The sequence below is a fragment of the Phyllobates terribilis genome, unplaced genomic scaffold (genome assembly GCF_046119375.1).
Source record: "Phyllobates terribilis strain yellow unplaced genomic scaffold, ASM4611937v1 Scaffold_10__3_contigs__length_209671492, whole genome shotgun sequence".
NCBI lineage: Eukaryota > Metazoa > Chordata > Amphibia > Anura > Dendrobatidae > Phyllobates > Phyllobates terribilis.
This window is the reverse complement of record NW_027362770.1, coordinates 185,342,683-185,370,201: the sequence shown is the minus strand read 5'-3', so window position 1 is coordinate 185,370,201 and position 27,519 is coordinate 185,342,683. Positions and strand designations below refer to the sequence as shown.

Below are 27,519 nucleotides of genomic sequence, written 5' to 3'. Positions count from 1 at the left end.
TATACCCCAGAGCTGCACTCACTATTCTGCTGGTGCAGTCACTGTGTACATACATTACATTACTGATCCTGAGTTACCTCCTGTATTATACCCCAGAGCTGCACTCACTATTCTGCTGGTGCAGTCACTGTGTACATACATTACATTACTGATCCCGAGTTACATCCTGTATTATACTCCAGAGCTGAGCTCACTAGTCTGCTGATGCAGTCACTGTGTACATACATTACATTACTGATCCTGAGTTACATCCTGTATTATACTCCAGAGCTGCACTCACTATTCTGCTGGTGCAGTCACTGTGTACATACATTACTGATCCTGAGTTACATCCTGTATTATACTCCAGAGCTGCACTCACTATTCTGCTGGTGCAGTCACTGTGTACATACATTACATTACTGATGCTGAGTTACATCCTGTATTATACTCCAGAGCTGCACTCACTATTCTGCTGGTGCAGTCACTGTGTACATACATTACATTACTGATCCTGAGTTACATCCTGTATTATACTCCAGAGCTGCACTCACTATTCTGCTGGTGCAGTCACTGTGTACATACATTACATTACTGATCCTGAGTTACATCCTGTATTATACTCCAGAGCTGCACTCACTATTCTGCTGGTGCAGTCACTGTGTACATACATTACATTACTGATCCTGAGTTACATCCTGTATTATACTCCAGAGCTGCACTCACTATTCTGTTGGTGCAGTCACCGTGTACATACATTACATTACTGATCCTGAGTTACATCCTGTATTATACTCTAGAGCTGCACTCACTATTCTGCTGGTGCAGTCACTGTGTACATACATTACATTACTGATCCTGAGTTACATCCTGTATTATACTCCAGAGCTGCACTCACTAGTCTGCTGGTGCAGTCACTGTGTACATACATTACTGATCCTGAGTTACATCCTGTATTATACTCCAGAGCTGCACTCACTATTCTGCTGGTACAGTCACTGTGTACATACATCACATTACTGATCTTGAGTTACCTCCTGTATTATACCCCAGAGCTGCACTCACTATTCTGCTGGTACAGTCACTGTGTACATACATTACATTACTGATCCAGAGTTACATCCTGTATTATACTCCAGAGCTGAGCTCACTATTCTGCTGATGCAGTCACTGTGTACATACATTACATTACTGATCCTGAGTTACATCCTGTATTATACTCCAGAGCTGAGCTCACTATTCTGCTGATGCAGTCACTGTGTACATACATCACATTACTGATCCTGAGTGACCTCCTGTATTATCCCCCAGAGCTGCACTCACTATTCTGCTGGTGCAGTCACTGTGTACATACATTACATTACTGATCCTGAGTTACATCCTGTATTATACTACAGAGCTGCACTCACTATTCTGCTGGTGCAGTCACTGTGTACATACATTACATTACTGATCCTGAGTTACCTCCTGTATTATACTCCAGAGCTGCGCTCACTATTCTGCTGGTGCAGTCACTGTGCACATACATTACATTACTGATCCTGAGTTACATCCTGTATTATACTCAAGAGCTGCGCTCACTATTCTGCTGGTGCAGTCACTGTGTACATACATTACATTAATGATCCTGAGTTACTTCCTGTATTATACTCCAGAGCTGCACTCACTATTCTGCTGGTGTAATGTAATGTATGTACACAGTGACTGCACCAGCAGAATAGTGAGTGCAGCTCTGCAGTATAATACAGGAAGTAACTCAGCATCAGTAATGTAATGTATGTACACAGTGACTGCACCAGCAGAATAGTGAGTGCAGCTCTGGAGTATAATACAGGATGTAACTCAGGATCAGTAATGTAATGTATGTACACAGTGACTGCACCAGCAGAATAGTGAGTGCAGCTCTGGAGTATAATACAGGATGTAACTCAGCATCAGTAATGTAATGTATGTACACAGTGACTGCACCAGCAGAATAGTGAGTGCAGCTCTGGAGTATAATACAGGATGTAACTCAGGATCAGTAATGTATGTACACAGTGACTGCACCAGCAGAATAGTGAGTGCAGCTCTGGAGTATAATACAGGATGTAACTCAGGATCAGTAATGTAATGTATGTACACAGTGACTGCTCCTGCAGAATAGTGAGTGCAGCTCTGGAGTATAATACAGGATGTAACTCAGTATCAGTAATGTAATGTATGTACACAGTGACTGCACCAGCAGAATAGTGAGTGCAGCTCTGCAGTATAATACAGGATGTAACTCAGGATCAGTAATGTAATGTATGTACACAGTGACTGCACCAGCAGAATAGTGAGTGCAGCTCTGGAGTATAATACAGGATGTAACTCAGGATCAGTAATGTAATGTATGCACACAGTGACTGCACCAGCAGAATAGTGAGTGCAGCTCTGGAGTATAATACAGGAGGTAACTCAGGATCAGTAATGTAATGTATGTACACAGTGACTGCACCAGCAGAATAGTGAGCGCAGCTCTGGAGTATAATACAGGGTGTAACTCAGGATCAGTAATGTAATGTATGTACACAGTGACTGCACCAGCTGAATAGTGAGTGCAGCTCTGGAGTATAATACAGGATGTAACTCAGGATCAGTAATGTAATGTATGTACACAGTTACTGCACCAGCAGAATAGTGAGTGCAGCTCTGGGGTATAATACAGGATGTAACTGAGGATATGTAATGTATGTACACAGTGACTGCACCAGTAGAATAGTGAGTGCAGCTCTGAAGTATAATACAGGATGTAACTCAGGATCAGTACAGGATCAGTAATGTAATGTATGTACACAGTGACGGCACCAGCTGGATAGTGAGTGCCGCTCTGGAGTATAATACTGGATGTAACTCAGGATCAGTACAGGATCAGTAATGTACTGTATGTACACAGTGACTGTACCAGCAGAATAGTGAGTGCAGCTCTGGAGTATAATACAGACGGTAACTCAGGAACAGTAATGTAATGTATGTACACAATGACTGCACCAGCAGAATAGTGAGTGCAGCTCTGGAGTATAATACAGGATGTAACTCAGGATCAGTAATGTAATGTATGTACACAGTGACTGCACCAGCAGAATAGTGAGTGCAGCTCTGGAGTATAATACATGATGTAACTCAGGATCTGCTGGTGGAGTCACTGTGTACATACATTACATTACTGATCCTGAGTTACATCCTGTATTATACTCCAGAGCTGCACTCACTATTCTGCTGGTGCAGTCACTGTGTACATACATTACATTACTGATCCTGAGTTACATCCTGTATTATACTCCAGAGCTGCACTCACTATTCTGCTGGTGCAGTCACTGTGTACATACATTACATTACTGATCCTGAGTTACATCCTGTATTATACTCCAGAGCTGCACTCACTATTCTGCTGGTGCAGTCACTGTGTACATACATTACATTACTGATCCTGAGTTACATCCTGTATTATACTCCAGAGCTGCACTCACTATTCTGCTGGTGCAGTCACTGAGTACATACATTACATTACTGATCCTGAGTTACATCCTGTATTATACTCCAGAGCTGCACTCACTATTCTGCTGGTGCAGTCACTGTGTACATACATTACATTACTGATCCTGAGTTACATCCTGTATTATACTCCAGAGCTGCACTCACTATTCTGCTGGTGCAGTCACTGAGTACATACATTACATTACTGATCCTGAGTTACATCCTGTATTATACTCCAGAGCTGCACTCACTATTCTGCTGGTGCAGTCACTGAGTACATACATTACATTACTGATCCTGAGTTACATCCTGTATTATACTCCAGAGCTGCACTCACTATTCTGCTGGTGCAGTCACTGTGTACATACATTACATTACTGATCCTGAGTTACATCCTGTATTATACTCCAGAGCTGCACTCACTATTCTGCTGGTGCAGTCACTGTGTACATACATTACATTACTGATCCTGAGTTACCTCCTGTATTATACTCCAGAGCTGCACTCACTATTCTGCTGGTGCAGTCACTGTGTACATACATTACATTACTGATCCTGAGTTACATCCTGTATTATACTCCAGAGCTGCACTCACTATTCTGCTGGTGCAGTCACTGTGTAAATACATTACATTACTGATCCTGAGTTACATCCTGTATTATACTCCAGAGCTGCACTCACTATTCTGCTGGTGCAGTCACTGTGTACATACATTACATTACTGATCCTGTACTGATCCTGAATTACCTCCTGTATTATACTCCAGAGCTGCAATCACTATTCTGCTGGTGCAGTCATGGTGTACATACATTACATAACTGTTCCTGAGTTACCGCCTATATTATACTCCAGAGCTGCACTCACTATTCTGCTGGTACAGTCACTGTGTACATACAGTACATTACTGATCCTGTACTGATCCTGAGTTACATCCAGTATTATACTCCAGAGCTGCACTCACTATCCAGCTGGTGCCGTCACTGTGTACATACATTACATTACTGATCCTGTACTGATCCTGAGTTACATCCTGTATTATACTCCAGAGCTGCACTCACTATTCTGCTGGTGCAGTCACTGCGTACATACATTACATTACTGATCCGGAGTTACATCCTGTATTATACTCCAGAGCTGAACTCACTATTCTGCTGGTGCAGTCACTGCGTACATACATTACATTACTGATCCGGAGTTACATCCTGTATTATACTACAGAGCTGCACTCACTATTCTGCTGGTGCAGTCACTGCGTACATACATTACATTACTGATCCTGAGTTACATCCTGTATTATACTCCAGAGCTGCACTCACTATTCTGCTGGTGCAGTCACTGAGTACATACATTACATTACTGATCCTGAGTTACATCCTGTATTATACTCCAGAGCTGCACTCACTATTCTACTGGTGCAGTCACTGTGTACATACATTACATTACTGATCCTGAGTTACATCCTGTATTATACTACAGAGCTGCACTCACTATTCTGCTGGTGCAGTCACTGCGTACATACATTACATTACTGATCCTGAGTTACATCCTGTATTATACTCCAGAGCTACACTCACTATTCTGCTGGTGCAGTCACTGTGTACATACATTACATTACTGATCCTGAGTTACATCCTGTATTATACTCCAGAGCTGCACTCACTATTCTACTGGTGCAGTCACTGTGTACATACATTACATTACTGATCCGGAGTTACATCCTGTATTATACTCCAGAGCTGCACTCACTATTCTGCTGGTGCAGTCACTGTGTACATACATTACATTATTGATCCTGAGTTACATCCTGTATTATACTCCAGAGCTGCACTCACTATTCTGCTGGTGCAGTAACTGTGTACATACATTACATTACTGATCCTGAGTTACATCCTGTATTATACTCCAGAGCTGCACTCACTATTCTGCTGGTGCAGTCACTGTGTACATACATTACATTACTGAGCCTGAGTTACATCCTGTATTATACCCCAGAGCTGCACTCACTATTCTGCTGGTGCAGTCACTGTGTACATACATTACATTACTGATCCTGAGTTACATCCTGTATTATACTCCAGAGCTGCACTCACTATTCTGCTGGTGCAGTCACTGTGTACATACATTACATTACTGATCCTGAGTTACATCCTGTATTATACTCCAGAGCTGCACTCACTATTCAGCTGGTGCAGTCACTGTGTACATACATTACATTACTGATCCTGAGTTACCGCCTGTATTATACTCCAGAGCTGCACTCCCTATTCTGCTGGTGCAGTCACTGTGTACATACATTACATTACTGATCCTCAGTTACATCCTGTATTATCCTCCAGAGCTGCACTCACTATTCTGCTGGTGCAGTCACTGTGTACATACATTACTGATCCTGAGTTACATCCTGTATTATACTCCAGAGCTGCACTCACTATTCTGCTGGTGTAGTCACTGTGTACATACATTACATTACTGATCCTGAGTTACATCCTGTATTATACTCCAGAGCTGCAATCACTATTCTGCTGGTACAGTCACTGTGTACATACATTACATATCCTCAGTTACATCCTGTATTATACCCCAGAGCTGGACTCACTATTCTGCTGGTGCAGTCACTGTGTACATACATTACATTACTGATCCAGAGTTACATCCTGTATTATACTCCAGAGCTGAGCTCACTATTCTGCTGATGCAGTCACTGTGTACATACATTACATTACTGATCCTGAGTTACATCCTGTATTATACTCCAGAGCTGAGCTCACTATTCTGCTGATGCAGTCACTGTGTACATACATTACATTACTGATGCTGAGTTACACCCTGTATTATACTCCAGAGCTGCACTCACTATTCTGCTGATGCAGTCACTGTGTACATACATTACATTACTGATCCTGTGTTACCTCCTGTATTATACTCCAGAGCTGCACTCACTATTCTGCTGGTGCAGTCACTGTGTACATACATTACATTACTGATCCTGAGTTACCGCCTGTATTATCCTCCAGAGCTGCACTCACTCTTCTGCTGGTGCAGTCACTGTGTACATACATTACTGATCCTGAGTTACATCCTGTATTATACTCCAGAGCTGCACTCACTATTCTGCTGGTGCAGTCACTGTGTACATACATTACATATCCTCAGTTACATCCTGTATTATACCCCAGAGCTGCACTCACTATTCTGCTGGTGCAGTCACTGTGTACATACATTACATTACTGATCCTGAGTTACATCCTGTATTATACTCCAGAGATGCACTCACTATTCTGCTGATGCAGTCACTGTGTACATACATTACATTACTGATCCGGAGATACATCATGTATTATACTCCAGAGCTGAGCTCACTATTCTGCTGATGCAGTCACTGTGTACATACATTACATTACTGATCCTGAGTTACATCCTGTATTATACTCCAGAGCTGCACTCACTATTCTGCTGGTGCAGTCAATGTGTACATACATTACATTACTGATCCTGAGTTACATCCTGTATTATACTCCAGAGCTGCGCTCACTATTCTGCTGGTGCAGTCACTGTGTACATACATTACATTACTGATCCTTAGTTACCTCCTGTATTATACTCCAGAGCTGCACTCACTAGTCTGCTTGTGCAGTCACTGTGTACATACATTACTGATCCTGAGTTACATCCTGTATTATACTCCAGAGCTGCGCTCACTATTCTGCTGGTGCAGTCACTGTGTACATACATTACATTACTGATCCTTAGTTACCTCCTGTATTATACTCCAGAGCTGCGCTCACTATTCTGCTGGTGCAGTCACTGTGTACATACATTACATTACTGATCCTTAGTTACCTCCTGTATTATACTCCAGAGCAGCACTCACTATTCTGCTGGTGCAGTCACTGTGTACATACATTATATTACTGATTCTGAGTTACATCCTGTATTATACTCCAGAGCTGCACTCACTATTCTGCTGGTGCAGTCACTGGGTACATACATTACATTACTGATCCTGAGTTACATCCTGTATTATACTCCAGAGCTGCACTCACTATTCTGCTGGTGCAGTCACTGTGTACATACATTACATTACATTACTGATCCTGAGTTACCTCCTGTATTATACTCCAGAGCTGCACTCACTATTCTGCTGGTGCAGTCACTGTGTACATACATTACATTACTGATCCTGAGTTACATCCTGTATTATACTCCAGAGCTGCACTCACTATTCTGCTGGTGCAGTCACTGTGTACATACATTACATTACTGATCCTGAGTTACCTCCTGTATTATACTCCAGAGCTGTACTCACTATTCTGCTGGTGCAGTCACTGTGTACATACATTACATTACTGATCCTGAGTTACCTCCTGTATTATACTCCAGAGCTGCACTCACTATTCTGCTGGTGAAGTCACTGTGTACATACATTACATTACTGATCCTGAGTTACATCCTGTATTATACTCCAGAGCTGTACTCACTATTCTGCTGGTGCAGTCACTGTGTACATACATTACATTACTGATCCTGAGTTACCTCCTGTATTATTCTCCAGAGCTGCACTCAATATTCCGCTGGTGCAGTCACTGTGTACATACATTACATTACTGATCATGAGTTACCTCCTGTATTATACTCCAGAGCTGCACTCACTATTCTGCTGGTGCAGTCACTGTGTACATACATTACATTACTGATCCTGAGTTACATCCTGTATTATACTCCAGAGCTGCACTCACTATTCTGCAGGAGCAGTCACTGTGTACATACATTACATTACTGATCCTGAGTTACATCCTGTATTATACTCCAGAGCTGCACTCACTATTCTGCAGGAACAGTCACTGTGTACATACATTACATTACTGATCCTGAGTTACATCCTGTATTATACTCCAGAGCTGCACTCACTATTCTGCTGGTGCAGTCACTGTGTACATACATTACATTACTGATCCTGAGTTACATCCTTTATTATACTCCAGAGCTGCACTCACTATTCTGCTGGTGCAGTCACTGTGTACATACATTACTGATCCTGAGTTACATCCTTTATTATACTCCAGAGCTGCACTCACTATTCTGCTGGTGCAGTCACTGTGTACATACATTACTGATCCTGAGTTACATCCTGTATTATACTCCAGAGCTGCACTCACTATTCTGCTGGTGCAGTCACTGTGTACATACATTTCATTACTGATCCTGAGTTACATCCTGTATTATCCTCCAGAGCTGCACTCACTATTCTGCTGGTGCAGTCACTGTGTACATACATTACATTACTGATCCTGAGTTACCTCCTGTATTATACTCCAGCGCTGCACTCACTATTCTGCTGGTGCAGTCACTGTGTACATACATTACATTACTGATCCTGAGTTACATCCTGTATTATACTCCAGAGCTGCACTCACTATTCTGCTGGTGCAGTCACTGTGTACATACATTACATTACTGATCCTGAATTACATCCTGTATTATACTCCAGAGCTGCACTCACTATTCTGCTGGTGCAGTCACTGTGTACATACATTACATTACTGATCCTGAGTTACATCCTGCATTATACTCCAGAGCTGCACTCACTATTCTGCTGGTGCAGTCACTGTGCACATACATTACATTACTGATCCTTAGTTACCTCCTGTATTATACTCCAGAGCTGCACTCACTAGTCTGCTTGTGCAGTCACTGTGTACATACATTACTGATCCTGAGTTACATCCTGTATTATACTCCAGAGCAGCACTCACTATTCTGCTGGTGCAGTCACTGTGTACATACATTATATTACTGATCCTGAGTTACATCCTGTATTATACTCCAGAGCTGCACTCACTATTCTGCTGGTGCAGTCACTGGGTACATACATTACTGATCCTGAGTTACATCCTGTATTATACTCCAGAGCTGCACTCACTATTCTGCTGGTGGCGTCACTGTGTACATACATTACATTACTGATCCTGAGTTACATCCTGTATTATACTCCAGAGCTGCACTCACTATTCTGCTGGTGCAGTCACTGTGTACATACATTATATTACTGATCCTGAGTTACATCCTGTATTATACTCCAGAGCTGCACTCACTATTCTGCTGGTGCAGTCACTGGGTACATACATTACTGATCCTGAGTTACATCCTGTATTATACTCCAGAGCTGCACTCACTATTCTGCTGGTGGCGTCACTGTGTACATACATTACATTACTGATCCTGAGTTACATCCTGTATTATACTCCAGAGCTGCACTCACTATTCAGCTGGTGCAGTCACTGTGTACATACATTACATTACTGATCCTGAGTTACATCCTGTATTATACTCCAGAGCTGCACTCACTATTCTGCTGGTGCAGTCACTGTGTACATACATTACATTACTGATCCTGAGTTACATCCTGTATTATACTCCAGAGCTGCACTCACTATTCTGCTGGTGAAGTCACTGTGTACATACATTACATTACTGATCCTGAGTTACATCCTGTATTATACTCCAGAGCTGCACTCACTATTCTGCTGGTGCAGTCACTGTGTACATACATTATATTACTGATCCTGAGTTACATCCTGTATTATACTCCAGAGCTGCACTCACTATTCTGCTGGTGCAGTCACTGCGTACATACATTACATTACTGATCCGGAGTTACATCCTGTATTATACTCCAGAGCTGCACTCACTATTCTGCTGGTGCAGTCACTGTGTAAATACATTACATTACTGATCCTGAGTTACTTCCTGTATTATACTCCAGAGCTGCACTCACTATTCTGCTGGTGCAGTCACTGTGTACATACATTACATTACTGATCCTGAGTTACCGCCTGTATTATACTCCAGAGCTGCACTCACTATTCTGCTGGTACAGTCACTGTGTACATACAGTACATTACTGATCCTGTACTGATCCTGAGTTACATCCTGTATTATACTTCAGAGCTGCACTCACTATCCAGCTGGTGCCGTCACTGTGTACATACATTACATTACTGATCCTGTACTGATCCTGAGTTACATCCTGTATTATACTCCAGAGCTGCGCTCAATATTCTGCTGGTGCAGTCACTGTGTACATACATTACTGATCCTGAGTTACATCCTGTATTATACTCCAGAGCTGCGCTCACTATTCTGCTGGAGCAGTCACTGTGTACATACATTACATTACTGATCCTGAGTTACATCCTGTATTATACTCCAGAGCTGCACTCACTATTCTGCTGGTGCAGTCACTGTGTACATACATTACATTACTGATCCGGAGTTACATCCTGTATTATACTCCAGAGCTGAACTCACTATTCTGCTGGTGCAGTCACTGCGTACATACATTACATTACTGATCCTGAGTTACATCCTGTATTATACTCCAGAGCTGCACACACTATTCTGCTGGTGCAGTCACTGCGTACATACATTACATTACTGATCCGGAGTTACATCCTGTATTATACTACAGAGCTGCACTCACTATTCTGCTGGTGCAGTCACTGCGTACATACATTACATTACTGATCCTGAGTTACATCCTGTATTATACTCCAGAGCTGCACTCACTATTCTGCTGGTGCAGTCACTGAGTACATACATTACATTACTGATCCTGAGTTACATCCTGTATTATACTCCAGAGCTGCACTCACTATTCTGCTGGTGCAGTCACTGTGTACATACATTACATTACTGATCCGGAGTTACATCCTGTATTATACTCCAGAGCTGCACTCACTATTCTGCTGGTGCAGTAACTGTGTACATACATTACATTACTGATCCTGAGTTACATCCTGTATTATACTCCAGAGCTGCACTCACTATTCTGCTGGTGCAGTCACTGTGTACATACATTACATTACTGAGCCTGAGTTACATCCTGTATTATACCCCAGAGCTGCACTCACTATTCTGCTGGTGCAGTCACTGTGTACATACATTACATTACTGATCCTGAGTTACATCCTGTATTATCCTCCAGAGCTGCACTCACTATTCTGCTGGTGCAGTCACTGTGTACATACATTACATTACTGATCCTGAGTTACATCCTGTATTATACTCCAGAGCTGCACTCACTATTCTGCTGGTACAGTCACTGTGTACATACATTACATATCCTCAGTTACATCCTGTATTATACCCCAGAGCTGCACTCACTATTCTGCTGGTGCAGTCACTGTGTACATACATTACATTACTGATCCTGAGTTACCGCCTGTATTATACTCCAGAGCTGTACTCACTATTCTGCTGGTGCAGTCACTGTGTACATACATTACATTACTGATCCTGAGTTACATCCTGCATTATACTCCAGAGCTGCACTCACTATTCTGCTGGTGCAGTCACTGTGTACATACATTACATTACTGATCCTTAGTTACCTCCTGTATTATACTCCAGAGCTGCACTCACTAGTCTGCTTGTGCAGTCACTGTGTACATACATTACTGATCCTGAGTTACATCCTGTATTATACTCCAGAGCAGCACTCACTATTCTGCTGGTGCAGTCACTGTGTACATACATTATATTACTGATCCTGAGTTACATCCTGTATTATACTCCAGAGCTGCACTCACTATTCTGCTGGTGCAGTCACTGCGTACATACATTACTGATCCTGAGTTACATCCTGTATTATACTCCAGAGCTGCACTCACTATTCTGCTGGTGGCGTCACTGTGTACATACATTACATTACTGATCCTGAGTTACATCCTGTATTATACTCCAGAGCTGCACTCACTATTCTGCTGGTGCAGTCACTGTGTACATACATTACATTACTGATCCTGAGTTACATCCTGTATTATACTCCAGAGCTGCACTCACTATTCTGCTGGTGCAGTCACTGTGTACATACATTACATTACTGATCCTGAGTTACATCCTGTATTATACTCCAGAGCTGCACTCACTATTCTGCTGGTGAAGTCACTGTGTACATACATTACATTACTGATCCTGAGTTACATCCTGTATTATACTCCAGAGCTGCACTCACTATTCCGCTGGTGCAGTCACTGTGTACATACATTACATTACTGATCCTGAGTTACCTCCTGTATTATACTCCAGAGCTGCACTCACTATTCTGCTGGTGCAGTCACTGTGTACATACATTACATTACTGATCCTGAGTTACATCCTGTATTATACTCCAGAGCTGCACTCACTATTCTGCAGGAGCAGTCACTGTGTACATACATTACTTTACTGATCCTGAGTTACATCCTGTATTATACTCCAGAGCTGCACTCACTATTCTGCTGGTGCAGTCACTGTGTACATACATTTCATTACTGATCCTGAGTTACATCCTGTATTATACTCCAGAGCTGCACTCACTATTCTGCTGGTGCAGTCACTGTGTACATACATTACATTACTGATCCTGAGTTACATCCTGTATTATGCTCCAGAGCTGCACTCACTATTCTGCTGGTGCAGTCACTGTGTACATACATTACATTACTGATCCTGAGTTACATCCTGTATTATGCTCCAGAGCTGCGCTCACTATTCTGCTGGTGCAGTCACTGTATACATACATTACATTACTGATCCTGTGTTACATCTTGTATTATACTCCAGAGCTGCACTCACTATTCTGCTGGTGCAGTCACGGTGTACATACATTACATTACTGATCCTGAGTTGCCTCCTGTATTATACTCCAGAGCTGCACTCACTATTCTGCTGGTGCAGTCACTGTGTACATACATTACTGATCCTGAGTTACATCCTATATTATACTCCAGAGCTGCACTCACTATTCTGCTGGTGCAGTCACTGTGTATATACATTACATTACTGATCCTGAGTTACATCCTGTATTATACTGCAGAGCTGTACTCACTATTCTGCTGGTGCAGTCACTGTGTACATACATTACATTACTGATCCTGAGTTACCTCCTGTATTATCCTCCAGAGCTGCACTCACTATTCTGCTGGTGCAGTCACTGTGTACATACGTTACATTACTGATCCTGAGTTACATCCTGTATTATACTCCAGAGCTGCACTCACTATTCTGCTGGTGCAGTCACTGTGTACATACATTACATTACTGATCCTGAGTTACATCCTGTATTATACTCCAGAGCTGCACTCACTATTCTGCCGCTGCAGTCACTGTGTACATACATTACATTACTGATCCTGAGTTACATCCTGTATTATACTGCAGAGCTGCAGTCACTATTCTGCTGGTGCAGTCACTGTGTACATACATTACATTACTGATCCTGAGTTACATCCTGTATTATACTGCAGAGCTGCACTCACTATTCTGCTGGTGCAGTCACTGTGTACATACATTACATTACTGATCCTGAGTTACATCCTGTATTATACTCCAGAGCTGCACTCACTATTCTGCTGGAGCAGTCACTGTGTACATACATTACATTACTGATCCTGAGTTACATCCTGTATTATACTCCAGAGCTGCACTCACTATTCTGCTGGTGCAGTCACTGTGTACACACATTACATTACTGATCCTGAGTTACATCCTGTATTATACTCCAGAGCTGCACTCACTATTCTGCTGGTGCAGTCACTGTGTACATACATTACATTACTGATCCTGAGTTACATCCTGTATTATACTCCAGAGCTGCACTCACTATTCTGCTGGAGCAGTCACTGTGTACATACATTACATTACTGATCCTGAGTTACATCCTGTATTATACTCCAGAGCTGCACTCACTATTCTGCTGGTGCAGTCACTGTGTACATACATTACATTACTGATCCTGAGTTACATCCTGTATTATACTCCAGAGCTGCACTCACTATTCTGCTGTCAGTGGCTATAGTGTATGATGGTGGGGTATCGGAGCACGCACCCCGGGGAGTGTAGCCTCCGACCACGTAGATCCTCCCCAGACTTTCACAGGCTGAGAACTCCACCAGTGTGTCGGGCAGGGGGGCAGCGAGGGTCCACGTGTTCTGCGCAGGGTTAAACGATTCCATGGTCTGGAGGGAATGGCCGCCGACCGCGTAGAGAGCGCCCCTCACTGCTAGCAGGCGGAAGTTGTACCTGAAGGGGGAACAGAGATGTACAGACGTCAGTAACCCTTCACTAGCCCCCTCCTCACATCTGCTGTGCTCAGCGCCTCTGCTCGCTGTCAGTGAGTGCAGAGGGGTCCGCAGTGGTTGGGGTCTCCGTGTCGGCGATGGATCGGTGTAGTAGAAGCTGCAGCGCTTATTCTGCAGTGGGGGCTCCGCAGGTGACGGCCCCATAAATCCCCCATAGAGGAGACACTTGGGGGTCCTTGTAAGGAGATGTGGTATCCAGGGGCCGCACAGGAGACCTCCCACCCTCCACCTCTCCGCACAGCGCAGGGAGGATGATGAGAGTCAGTGCAGATCTCCAAATAAGGGAGCGGGAGACAACCGCGGCCTCATCATCCGCACAACGACAGTAACCCCTTATAGACCGGTGCTGGGAGATAGCAGAGATGAGCGTGACCCGAGTATGGGGCTAAAAGGGGGCACCGTGCGCGACACCGATACAGGGGGCACCGATACATGAGGCTATGGGCGACCGATACGGGGGCATGGTCATGTAGCGATACAGGGGGCACCGTGGCTGGGACCGATACAGGGGGCAAGGTGGCTATCATTCTTATGGGGGCACTGTGATGGCACTGCTAACGGGGGCGCTATGGCTGGTAATACCTTAGGACATTGATGTGTTTTCTGGAGGACTCGGGGGTCTTTGTTAGGGTTTTGGGGTCTATATATTAAGGGGTAAATGTTGGCGTCCCGAGCAGATCCCCCGGCCCATCACCCTCTACAAAGTGACATCCCCTTTACTGGCGGCCATATTGGTGATCACATTGGGGGGTTACCTCTTCTGGTTCATGGCCGGCTCCTCGCTCCAGCTGGCGGTGCTGGGGTTGTAGCAGTGCACGGCGCTGACCTCCTGCCCGTTGTCCCGGGAGCCTCCGGCTATGTACAGGTAATTGTTCAGCACGGTGGCGCCGTAGCCCCTCACCCGCAGCATGCTGGGAGGGATGGTCCCGGGCATCACCTGCCAGCCGCCTCCTTCCTCCAGGTAGCGGAACAGCACCCAGGCGTCGGGGCCCTGCTGGGCCAGCACCAGCAGCGCGGGGGCCCCTCGGAGCCGCTCCTCCAGCACCCGCTCCTTCACAGACTCCGGGCTGTCCTGGAAGTCCGGCCTCTGCAGCATGGAGTGGTAGTGAGCCGCCATATACCGGAGCGCGGCCGACGCCAGGTCCCACTGACCGTGGAGCTGGGAGACGTCCAGGAGGGCCACGCAGGTGTCCGCCGACAGGGAGGCCTGCAGGAGGGACAGGAGGCCGTGCACCTGGAGGTAGCAGGCGGCCTCCACCAGCGCCTGCAGGGGGCCCTCCGCCTCGTGCCCTGGCTCCTCCGCACTCAGCGCCTTACGCCCGGCCTCTGCGGGGGGGAGACAGTCCTGGAGGGGGCTCCCCATGATGTGGCGGAGGACCCCCTCTAACCCCTCCTGGCTGAGTCCATGGAGCGTCACCGCGGCTCCGCTGCTCTCACGCATCCCAGAGCGGAAGAGCGCCTGGAAGAAGCCGCTCTGCGCCTCCAGCCGCTCCCGGGGCACGCGGTACGACCTGGGGCCCAGGAGGATCTCCACGAGCTCCGGCGATGACATCACAGCGAGCGCCGCCGGGGAGTGACATCACACACCTGCCAACCAATCAGAAAAACACAATCAACGGATACAGGTCCAGGTGACCCCGCAAAGCAGAGGATGCCCCCTGCAGGTCACCATACCCAGGAGGGGATCACCCATCACTCTGCGCCCGGCAAAGCCTCGCCCATTTATAGGGTGGCACTGACCGCCGACTAACAGGGAGACCCCAATATAAAGTAATGGGGGAGACACATCCGAGACCCCGACCCCAATATACAGTAATGGGGAAGACACATCCGAGGCCCCAACCCCAATATATAGTAACGGGGAAACCCCGACCCCAATATACAGTAACGGGGAAGACACATATGAGGCCCCAACCCCAATATATAGTAACGGGGAAACCCCGACCCCAATATACAGTAACGGGGAAACCCTGACCTCAATATACAGTAATGGGGAAGACACATCCGAGGCCCCAACCCCAATATATAGTAACGGGGAAACCCCAACCCCAATATACAGTAACGGGGAAACCCTGACCTCAATATACAGTAATGGGGAAGACACATCCGAGGCGCCAACCCCAATATATAGTAACGGGGAAACCCCGACCCCAATATACAGTAACGGGGAAACCCTGACCCCAATATACAGTAATGGGGAAGACACATCCGAGGGCCCAACCCCAATATATAGTAACGGGGAAACCCCGACCCCAATATACAGTAACGGGGAAACCCTGACCCCAATATACAGTAATGGGGAAGACACATCCGAGGCCCCAACCCCAATATATAGTAACGGGGAAACCCCGACCCCAATATACAGTAACGGGGAAACCCTGACCCCAATATACAGTAATGGGTAAGACACATCCGAGGCCCCAGCCCCAATATATAGTAACGGGGAAACCCCGACCCCAATATACAGTAACGGGGAAACCCTGACCCCAATATACAGTAATGGGGAAACCCTGACCCCAATATACAGTAATGGGGAAGACACATCCGAGGCCTCAACCCCAATATATAGTAACGGGGAAACCCCGACCCCCAATATACAGTAATGGGGAAGACACATCCGAGGCCCCAACCCCAATATATAGTAACGGGGAAACCCCGACCCCAATATACAGTAACGGGAAATCCTGACCCCAATATACAGTAACGGAGGAAACCCAGACCCCAATATACAGTAACGGGGAAGACACATCTAAGGCCCCAACCCCAATATATAGTAACGGGGAAACCCCGACCCCAATATACAGTAACGGGGAAGACACATCTAAGGCCCCAACCCCAATATATAGTAACGGGGAAACCCCGACCCCAATATACAGTAACGGGGAAACCCTGACCTCAATATACAGTAATGGGGAAGACACATCCGAGGCCCCAACCCCAATATATAGTAACGGGGAAACCCCGACCCCAATATACAGTAACGGGGAAACCCTGACCCCAATATACAGTAATGGGGAAACCCTGACCCCAATATACAGTAATGGGGAAGACACATCCGAGGCCCCAACCCCAATATATAGTAACGGGGAAACCCCGACCCCAATATACAGTAACGGGGAAACCCTGACCCCAATATACAGTAATGGGGAAGACACATCCGAGGCCCCAACCCCAATATATAGTAACGGGGAAACCCCGACCCCAATATACAGTAACGGGGAAACCCTGACCCCAATATACAGTAATGGGGAAGACACATCCGAGGCCTCAACCCCAATATATAGTAACGGGGAAACCCCGACCCCCAATATACAGTAATGGGGAAGACACATCCGAGGCCCCAACCCCAATATATAGTAACGGGGAAACCCCGACCTCAATATACAGTAACGGGAAACCCTGACCCCAATATACAGTAACGGAGGAAACCCAGACCCCAATATACAGTAATGGATGAGATACATCCGAGACCCTGACCCCAATATATACAGTGCAAGGGAGAGGCGGATCTGCACGTGAGGAGGTCACATCCCCTTACCTGATGTCTGGTACTGGATATAGGGGAACATCAGGCGCAGACATCCCCCGTCCTCCCCACACTCAGACCCTCCTGCTCTGCACTTCCTGCAAAATACAGAGAGAGACAGGGACCACCCCAAACCCCACACAGGACATGTACAGCCCCTGACACCGCCCCGGGGAGGAAACAGACACCATCTCCTCCAGTGTGGACCAGAGCAGAGGACACCACAGCCCGCCCCACCTGCACATGTGTGATACTGTCTGCTGAGCCGTGTATCTAATCCTCTCCTGTGTGATACTGTCTGCTGAGCCGTGTATCTAATCCTCTCCTGTGTGATACTGTCTGCTGAGCCGTGTATCTAATCCTCTCCTGTGTGATACTGTCTGCTGAGCCGTGTATCTAATCCTCTCCTGTGTGATACTGTCTGCTGAGCCGTGTATCTAATCCTCTCCTGTGTGATACTGTCTGCTGAGCTGTGTATCTAATCCTCTCCTGTGTGATACTGTCTGCTGAGCCGTGTATCTAATCCTATCCTGTGTGATACTGTCTGCTGAGCCGTGTATCTAATCCTCTCCTGTGTGATACTGTCTGCTGAGCCGTGTATCTAATCCTCTCCTGTGTGATACTGTCTGCTGAGCCGTGTATCTAATCCTCTCATGTGTGATACTGTCTGCTGAGCTGTGTATCTAATCCTGTCCTGTGTGATACTGTCTGCTGAGACGTGTATCTAATCCTCTCATGTGTGATACTGTCTGCTGAGCTGTGTATCTAATCCTGTCCTGTGTGATACTGTCTGCTGAGCCGTGTATCTAATCCTCTCCTGTGTGATACTGTCTGCTGAGCCGTGTATCTAATCCTCTCCTGTGTGATACCATCTGCTGAGCTGTGTATCTTATCCTCTCCTGTGTGATACTGTCTGCTGAGCCGTGTATCTAATCCTCTCCTCTGTGATACTGTCTGCTGAGCCGTGTATCTAATCCTCTCCTGTGTGATACTGTCTGCTGAGCCGTGTATCTAATCCTCTCCTGTGTGATACTGTCTGCTGAGCTGTGTATCTTATCCTCTCCTGTGTGATACTGTCTGCTGAGCCGTGTATCTAATCCTCTCCTGTGTGATACTGTCTGCTGAGCCGTGTATCTAATCCTATCCTGTGATACTGTCTGCTGAGCCGTGTATCTAATCCTATCCTGTGTGATACTGTCTGCTGAGCTGTGTATCTTATCCTATCCTGTGTGATACTGTCTGCTGAGCCGTGTATCTAATCCTCTCCTGTGTGATACTGTCTGCTGAGCCGTGTATCTAATCCTCTCCTGTGTGATACTGTCTGCTGAGCCGTGTATCTAATCCTCTCCTGTGTGATACCATCTGCTGAGCTGTGTATCTAATCCTCTCCTGTGTGATACTGTCTGCTGAGCCGTGTATCTAATCCTCTCCTGTGTGATACTGTCTGCTGAGCCGTGTATCTAATCCTCTCCTGTGTGATACTGTCTGCTGAGCTATGTATCTAATCATCTCCTGTGTGATACTGTCTGCTGAGCCGTGTATCTAATCCTCTCCTGTGTGATACTGTCGGCTGAGCTATGTATCTAATCCTCTCCTGTGTGATACTGTCTGCTGAGCAGTGTATCTAATCCTATCCTGTGTGATACTGTCTGCTGAGCCGTGTATCTAATCCTCTCCTGTGTGATACTGTCGGCTGAGCTATGTATCTAATCCTCTCCTGTGTGATACTGTCTGCTGAGCAGTGTATCTAATCCTATCCTGTGTGATACTGTCTGCTGAGCCGTGTATCTAATCCTCTCCTGTGTGATACTGTCTGCTGAGCCGTGTATCTAATCCTCTCCTGTGTGATACTGTCTGCTGAGCTGTGTATCTAATCCTATCCTGTGTGATACTGTCTGCTGAGCTGTGTATCTAATCCTCTCCTGTGTGATACTGTCTGCTGAGCTGTGTATCTAATCCTCTCCTGTGTGATACTGTCTGCTGAGCTGTGTATCTAATCCTCTCCTGTGTGATACTGTCTGCTGAGCCGTGTATCTAATCCTATCCTGTGTGATACTGTCTGCTGAGCTATGTATCTAATCCTCTCCTGTGTGATACTGTCTGCTGAGCCGTGTATCTAATCCTATCCTGTGTGATACTGTCTGCTGAGCCGTGTATCTAATCCTCTCCTGTGTGATACCGTCTGCTGAGCCGTGTATCTAATCCTCTCCTGTGTGATACCGTCTGCTGAGCCATGTATCTAATCCTCTCCTGTGTGATACTGTCTGCTGAGCCGTGTATCTAATCCTCTCCTGTGTGATACTGTCTGCTGAGCCGTGTATCTAATCCTCTCCTGTGTGATACTGTCTGCTGAGCCGCGTATCTAATCCTATCCTGTGTGATACTGTCTGCTGAGCCGCGTATCTAATCCTCTCCTGTGTGATACTGTCTGCTGAGCCGTGTATCTAATCCTCTCCTGTGTGATACCGTCTGCTGAGCCATGTATCTAATCCTCTCCTGTGTGATACTGTCTGCTGAGCCGTGTATCTAATCCTCTCCTGTGTGATACTGTCTGCTGAGCCGTGTATCTAATCCTATCCTGTGTGATACTGTCTGCTGAGCCGTGTATCTAATCCTCTCCTGTGTGATACTCTCTGCTGAGCTGTGTATCTAATCCTATCCTGTGTGATACTGTCTGCTGAGCCGTGTATCTAATCCTATCCTGTGTGATACTGTCTGCTGAGCCGTGTATCTAATCCTCTCCTGTGTGATACTCTCTGCTGAGCCGTGTATCTAATCCTCTCCTGTGTGATACTGTCTGCTGAGCCGTGTATCTAATCCTCTCCTGTGTGATACTGGCTGCTGAGCTGTGTATCTTATCCTCTCCTGTGTGATACTGTCTGCTGAGCCGTGTATCTAATCCTATCCTGTGTGATACTGTCTGCTGAGCCGTGTATCTAATCCTATCCTGTGTGATACTGTCTGCTGAGCTGTGTATCTAATCCTCTCCTGTGTGATACTGGCTGCTGAGCTGTGTATCTAATCCTCTCCTGTGTGATACTGGCTGCTGAGCTGTGTATCTAATCCTATCCTGTGTGATACTGTCTGCTGAGCTGTGTATCTAATCCTCTCCTGTGTGATACCGTCTGCTGAGCCGTGTATCTAATCCTCTCCTGTGTGATACCGTCTGCTGAGCCGTGTATCTAATCCTATCCTGTGTGATACCGTCTGCTGAGCCGTGTATCTAATCCTCTCCTGTGTGATACCGTCTGCTGAGCCGTGTATCTAATCCTCTCCTGTGTGATACCGTCTGCTGAGCCGTGTATCTAATCCTATCCTGTGTGATACTGTCTGCTGAGCTGTGTATCTAATCCTCTCCTGTGTGATACTGTCTGCTGAGACTTGTATCTAATCCTCTCCTGTGTGATACCGTCTGCTGAGCCGTGTATCTAATCCCATCCTGTGTGATACCGTCTGCTGAGCCGTGTATCTAATCCCCTCCTGTGTGATACTGTCTGCTGAGCCGTGTATCTAATCCTCTCCTGTGTGATACTGTCTGCTGAGCCGTGTATCTAATCCTCTCCTGTGTGATACTGTCTGCTGAGCTGTGTATCTAATCCTATCCTGTGTGATACTGTCTGCTGAGCTGTGTATCTAATCCTCTCCTGTGTGATACTGTCTGCTGAGCCGTGTATCTAATCCTATCCTGTGTGATACTGTCTGCTGAGCCGTGTATCTAATCCTCTCCTGTGTGATACTGTCTGCTGAGCCATGTATCTAATCCTCTCCTGTGTGATACTGTCTGCTGAGCCGTGTATCTAATCCTATCCTGTGTGATACTGTCTGCTGAGCTGTGTATCTAATCCTCTCCTGTGTGATACTGTCTGCTGAGCCGTGTATCTAATCCTCTCCTGTGTGATACTGTCTGCTGAGCTGTGTATCTAATCCTCTCCTGTGTGATACTGTCTGCTGAGCCGTGTATCTAATCCTATCCTGTGTGATACTGTCTGCTGAGCTGTGTATCTAATCCTCTCCTGTGTGATACTGTCTGCTGAGCCGTGTATCTAATCCTCTCCTGTGTGATACTGTCTGCTGAGCTGTGTATCTAATCCTCTCCTGTGTGATACTGTCTGCTGAGCCGTGTATCTAATCCTCTCCTGTGTGATACTGTCTGCTGAGCTGTGTATCTAATCCTCTCCTGTGTGATACTGTCTGCTGAGCCGTGTATCTAATCCTCTCCTGTGTGATACTGTCTGCTGAGCCGTGTATCTAATCCTCTCCTGTGTGATACTGTCTGCTGAGCTGTGTATCTAATCCTCTCCTGTGTGATACTGGCTGCTGAGCCGTGTATCTAATCCTCTCCTGTGTGATACTGTCTGCTGAGCTGTGTATCTAATCCTCTCCTGTGTGATACTGTCTGCTGAGCCGTGTATCTAATCCTCTCCTGTGTGATACTGTCTGCTGAGCCGTGTATCTAATGCTCTCCTGTGTGATACTGTCTGCTGAGCCGTGTATCTAATCCTCTCCTGTGTGATACTGTCTGCTGAGCCGTGTATCTAATCCTCTCCTGTGTGATACTGTCTGCTGAGCCGTGTATCTAATCCTCTCCTGTGTGATACTGTCTGCTGAGCTGTGTATCTAATCCTCTCCTGTGTGATACCGTCTGCTGAGCCGTGTATCTAATCCTCTCCTGTGTGATACTGGCTGCTGAGCTGTGTATCTAATCCTCTCCTGTGTGATACTGGCTGCTGAGCCGTGTATCTAATCCTCTCCTGTGTGATACTGTCTGCTGAGCCGTGTATCTAATCCTCTCCTGTGTGATACTGTCTGCTGAGCCGTGTATCTAATCCTCTCCTGTGTGATACTGTCTGCTGAGCCGTGTATCTAATCCTCTCCTGGGTGATACTGGCTGCTGAGCCGTGTGTCTAATCCTCTCCTGTGTGATACCGTCTGCTGAGCTGTGTATCTTATCCTCTCCTGTGTGATACTGTCTGCTGAGCTGTGTATCTAATCCTCTCCTGTGTGATACTGTCTGCTGAGCCGTGTATCTTATCCTCTCCTGTGTGATACTGTCTGCTGAGCTGTGTATCTAATCCTCTCCTGGGTGATACTGGCTGCTGAGCCGTGTGTCTAATCCTCTCCTGTGTGATACCGTCTGCTGAGCTGTGTATCTAATCCTCTCCTGTGTGATACCGTCTGCTGAGCTGTGTATCTAATCCTCTCCTGTGTGATACTGTCTGCTGAGCCGTGTATCTTATCCTCTCCTGTGTGATACTGTCTGCTGAGCTGTGTATCTAATCCTCTCCTGTGTGATACTGTCTGCTGAGCCGTGTATCTTATCCTCTCCTGTGTGATACTGTCTGCTGAGCTGTGTATCTAATCCTCTCCTGTGTGATACTGTCTGCTGAGCCGTGTATCTTATCCTCTCCTGTGTGATACTGTCTGCCGAGCCGTGTATCTAATCCTCTCCTGTGTGATACTGTCTGCCGAGCCGTGTATCTAATCCTCTCCTGTGTGATACTGTCTGCTGAGCTGTGTATCTAATCCTCTCCTGGGTGATACTGGCTGCTGAGCCGTGTGTCTAATCCTCTCCTGTGTGATACTGTCTGCTGAGCCGTGTATCTAATCCTCTCCTGTGTGATACTGTCTGCTGACCGTGTATCTAATCCTCTCCTGTGTGATACTGTCTGCTGAGCTGTGTATCTAATCCTCTCCTGTGTGATACTGTCTGCTGAGCTGTGTATCTAATCCTCTCCTGTGTGATACTGTCTGCAGAGCTGTGTATCTTATCCTCTCCTGTGTGATACTGTCTGCTGAGCCGTGTATCTAATCCTCTCCTGTGTGATACTGTCTGCTGAGCTGTGTATCTAATCCTCTCCTGTGTGATACTGTCTGCAGAGCTGTGTATCTTATCCTCTCCTGTGTGATACCGTCTGCTGAGCTGTGTATCTAATCCTATCCTGTGTGATACTGTCTGCTGAGCTGTGTATCTAATCCTCTCCTGTGTGATACTGTCTGCTGAGCTGTGTATCTAATCCTCTCCTGTGTGATACTGACTGCTGAGCTGTGTATCTAATCCTATCCTGTGTGATACTGTCTGCTGAGCTGTGTATCTAATCCTCTCCTGTGTGATACTGTCTGCTGAGCTGTGTATCTAATCCTCTCCTGTGTGATACCGTCTGCTGAGCCGTGTATCTAATCCTCTCCTGTGTGATACCGTCTGCTGAGCTGTGTATCTAATCCTCTCCTGTGTGATACTGTCTGCTGAGCTGCGTATCTAATCCTCTCCTGTGCGATACTGTCTGCTGAGCCGCGTATCTAATCCTCTCCTGTGTGATACTGTCTGCTGAGCCGTGTATCTAATCCTCTCCTGTGTGATACTGGCTGCTGAGCTGTGTATCTAATCCTCTACTGTGTGATACTGTCTGCCGAGCCGTGTATCTAATCCTATCCTGTGTGATACTGTCTGCCGAGCTGTGTATCTAATCCTCTCCTGTGTGATACTGGCTGCTGAGACGTGTATCTAATCCTATCCTGTGTGATACTGTCTGCTGAGCCGTGTATCTAATCCTCTCCTGTGTGATACTGTCTGCTGAGCCGTGTATCTAATCCTCTCCTGTGTGATACTGACTGCTGAGCCGTGTATCTAATCCTCTCCTGTGTGATACTGTCTGCTGAGCTGTGTATCTAATCCTATCCTGTGTGATACTGTCTGCTGAGCCGTGTATCTAATCCTCTCCTGTGTGATACTGGCTGCTGAGACGTGTATCTAATCCTATCCTGTGTGATACTGTCTGCTGAGCCGTGTATCTAATCCTATCCTGTGTGATACTGTCTGCTGAGCCGTGTATCTAATCCTCTCCTGTGTGATACTGGCTGCTGAGCCGTGTATCTAATCCTCTCCTGTGTGATACTGTCTGCTGAGCCGTGTATCTAATCCTCTCCTGTGTGATACTGTCTGTTGAGCTGTGTATCTAATCCTCTCCTGTGTGATACTGGCTGCTGAGCTGTGTATCTAATCCTATCCTGTGTGATACTGGCTGCTGAGCCGTGTATCTAATCCTCTCCTGTGTGATACTGTCTGCTGAGCTGTGTATCTAATCCTCTCCTGTGTGATACTGGCTTCTGAGCTGTGTATCTAATCCTATCCTGTGTGATACTGTCTGCTGAGCCGTGTATCTAATCCTCTCCTGTGTGATACTGTCTGCTGAGCCGTGTATCTAATCCTATCCTGTGTGATACTGTCTGCTGAGCTGTGTATCTAATCCTGTCCTGTGTGATACTGTCTGCTGAGCCGTGTATCTAATCCTCTCCTGTGTGATACTGTCTGCTGAGCCGTGTATCTAATCCTCTCCTGTGTGATACTGTCTGCTGAGCCGTGTATCTAATCCTATCCTGTGTGATACTGTCTGCTGAGCTGTGTATCTAATCCTGTCCTGTGTGATACTGTCTGCTGAGCCGTGTATCTAATCCTCTCCTGTGTGATACTGTCTGCTGAGCCGTGTATCTAATCCTGTCCTGTGTGATACTGTCTGCTGAGCCATGTATCTAATCCTCTCCTGTGTGATACTGTCTGCTGAGCTGTGTATCTAATCCTCTCTTGTGTCATACTGGCTGCTGAGCTGTGTATCTAATCCTCTCCTGTGTGATACTGTCTGCTGAGCCGTGTATCTAATCATCTCCTGTGTGATACCGTCTGCTGAGCTGTGTATCTAATCCTTTACTGTGTGATACTGTCTGCTGAGCTGTGTATCTAATCATCTCCTGTGTGATACTGACTGCTGAGCTGTGTATCTAATCCTCTCCTGTGTGATACTGTCTGCTGAACTGTGTATCTAATCCTCTCCTGTGTGATACTGTCTGCTGAGCCGTGTATCTAATCCTATCCTGTGTGATACTGTCTGCTGAGCCGTGTATCTAATCCTCTCCTGTGTGATACTGACTGCTGAGCTGTGTATCTAATCCTATCCTGTGTGATACTGTCTGCTGAGCTGTGTATCTAATCCTCTCCTGTGTGATACTGTCTGCTGAGCTGTGTATCTTATCCTCTCTTGTGTGATACTGTCTGCTGAGCCGTGTATCTAATCCTCTCCTGTGTGATACTGTCTGCTGAGCTGTGTATCTTATCCTATCCTATGTGATACTGTCTGCTGAGCTGTGTATCTAATCCTCTCCTGTGTGATACTGTCTGCTGAGCCGTGTATCTTATCCTCCCCTGTGTGATACTGTCTGCTGAGCTGTGTATCTAATCCTATCCTGTGTGATACTGTCTGCTGAGCCGTGTATCTAATCCTCTCCTGTGTGATACTGGCTGCTGAGCTGTGTATCTGATCCTCTCTTGTGTGATACCGTCTGCTGAGCCGTGTATCTAATTCTATCCTGTGTGATACTGGCTGCTGAGTTGTGTATCTTATCCTATCCTATGTGATACTGTCTGCTGAGCTGTGTATCTAATCCTCTCCTGTGTGATACTGTCTGCTGAGCTGTGTATCTAATCCTCTCCTGTGTGATACTGTCTGCTGAGCTGTGTATCTAATCCTCTCCTGTGTGATACTGTCTGCTGAGCTGTGTATCTAATCCTCTCCAGTGTGATACTGTCTGCTGAGCCGTGTATCTTATCCTCCCCTGTGTGATACTGTCTGCTGAGCTGTGTATCTAATCCTATCCTGTGTGATACTGTCTGCTGAGCCGTGTATCTAATCCTCTCCTGTGTGATACTGTCTGCTGAGCCGTGTATCTAATCCTCTCCTGTGTGATACCGTCTGCTGAGCCGTGTATCTAATCCTCTCCTGTGTGATACTGGCTGCTGAGCTGTGTATCTAATCCTATCCTGTGTGATACTGTCTGCTGAGCTGTGTATCTAATCCTCTCCTGTGTGATACTGTCTGCTGAGCTGTGTATCTAATCCTCTTCTGTGTGATACTGGCTGCTGAGCCGTGTATCTAATCCTATCCTGTGTGATATTGTCTGCTGAGCCGTGTATCTAATCCTCTCCTGTGTGATACTGTCTGCTGAGCTGTGTATCTAATCCTCTCCTGTGTGATACTGACTGCTGAGCTGTGTATCTGATCCTCTCTTGTGTGATACTGACTGCTGAGCTGTGTATCTGATCCTCTCTTGTGTGATACTGGCTGCTGAGCTGTGTATCTGATCCTCTCCTGTGTGATACTGTCTGCTGAGCTGTGTATCTAATCCTCTCCTGTGTGATACCGTCTGCTGAGCCGTGTATCTAATCCTCTCCTGTGTGATACTGTCTGCTGAGCTGTGTATCTAATCCTCTCCTGTGTGATACCGTCTGCTGAGCCGTGTATCTAATCCTCTCCTGTGTGATACTGTCTGCTGAGCTGTGTATCTAATCCTCTCCTGTGTGATACTGACTGCTGAGCTGTGTATCTGATCCTCTCTTGTGTGATACTG

The 27,519-nt window shown here is 46.3% G+C and overlaps 1 protein-coding gene across 1 annotated transcript in view; it reads right to left on the bottom strand.

Annotated features, from left to right (window-relative positions):
• Positions 1-18,283, bottom strand: part of KLHL42 (kelch like family member 42) — a 38,887-nt gene extending 20,604 nt beyond the window's left edge. The window contains exons 1-3 of the mRNA XM_073649394.1: positions 18,136-18,283; positions 15,353-16,184; positions 14,345-14,538 (exon numbers count right to left, since the gene is read on the bottom strand). Coding sequence (XP_073505495.1) covers positions 14,345-14,538; positions 15,353-16,149 — 991 coding nt within the window. The 5' untranslated portion in view covers positions 16,150-16,184; positions 18,136-18,283. The remainder of the gene's footprint in view (positions 1-14,344; positions 14,539-15,352; positions 16,185-18,135) is intronic.
• Between the last annotated feature and the right edge of the window lie 9,236 nt (positions 18,284-27,519).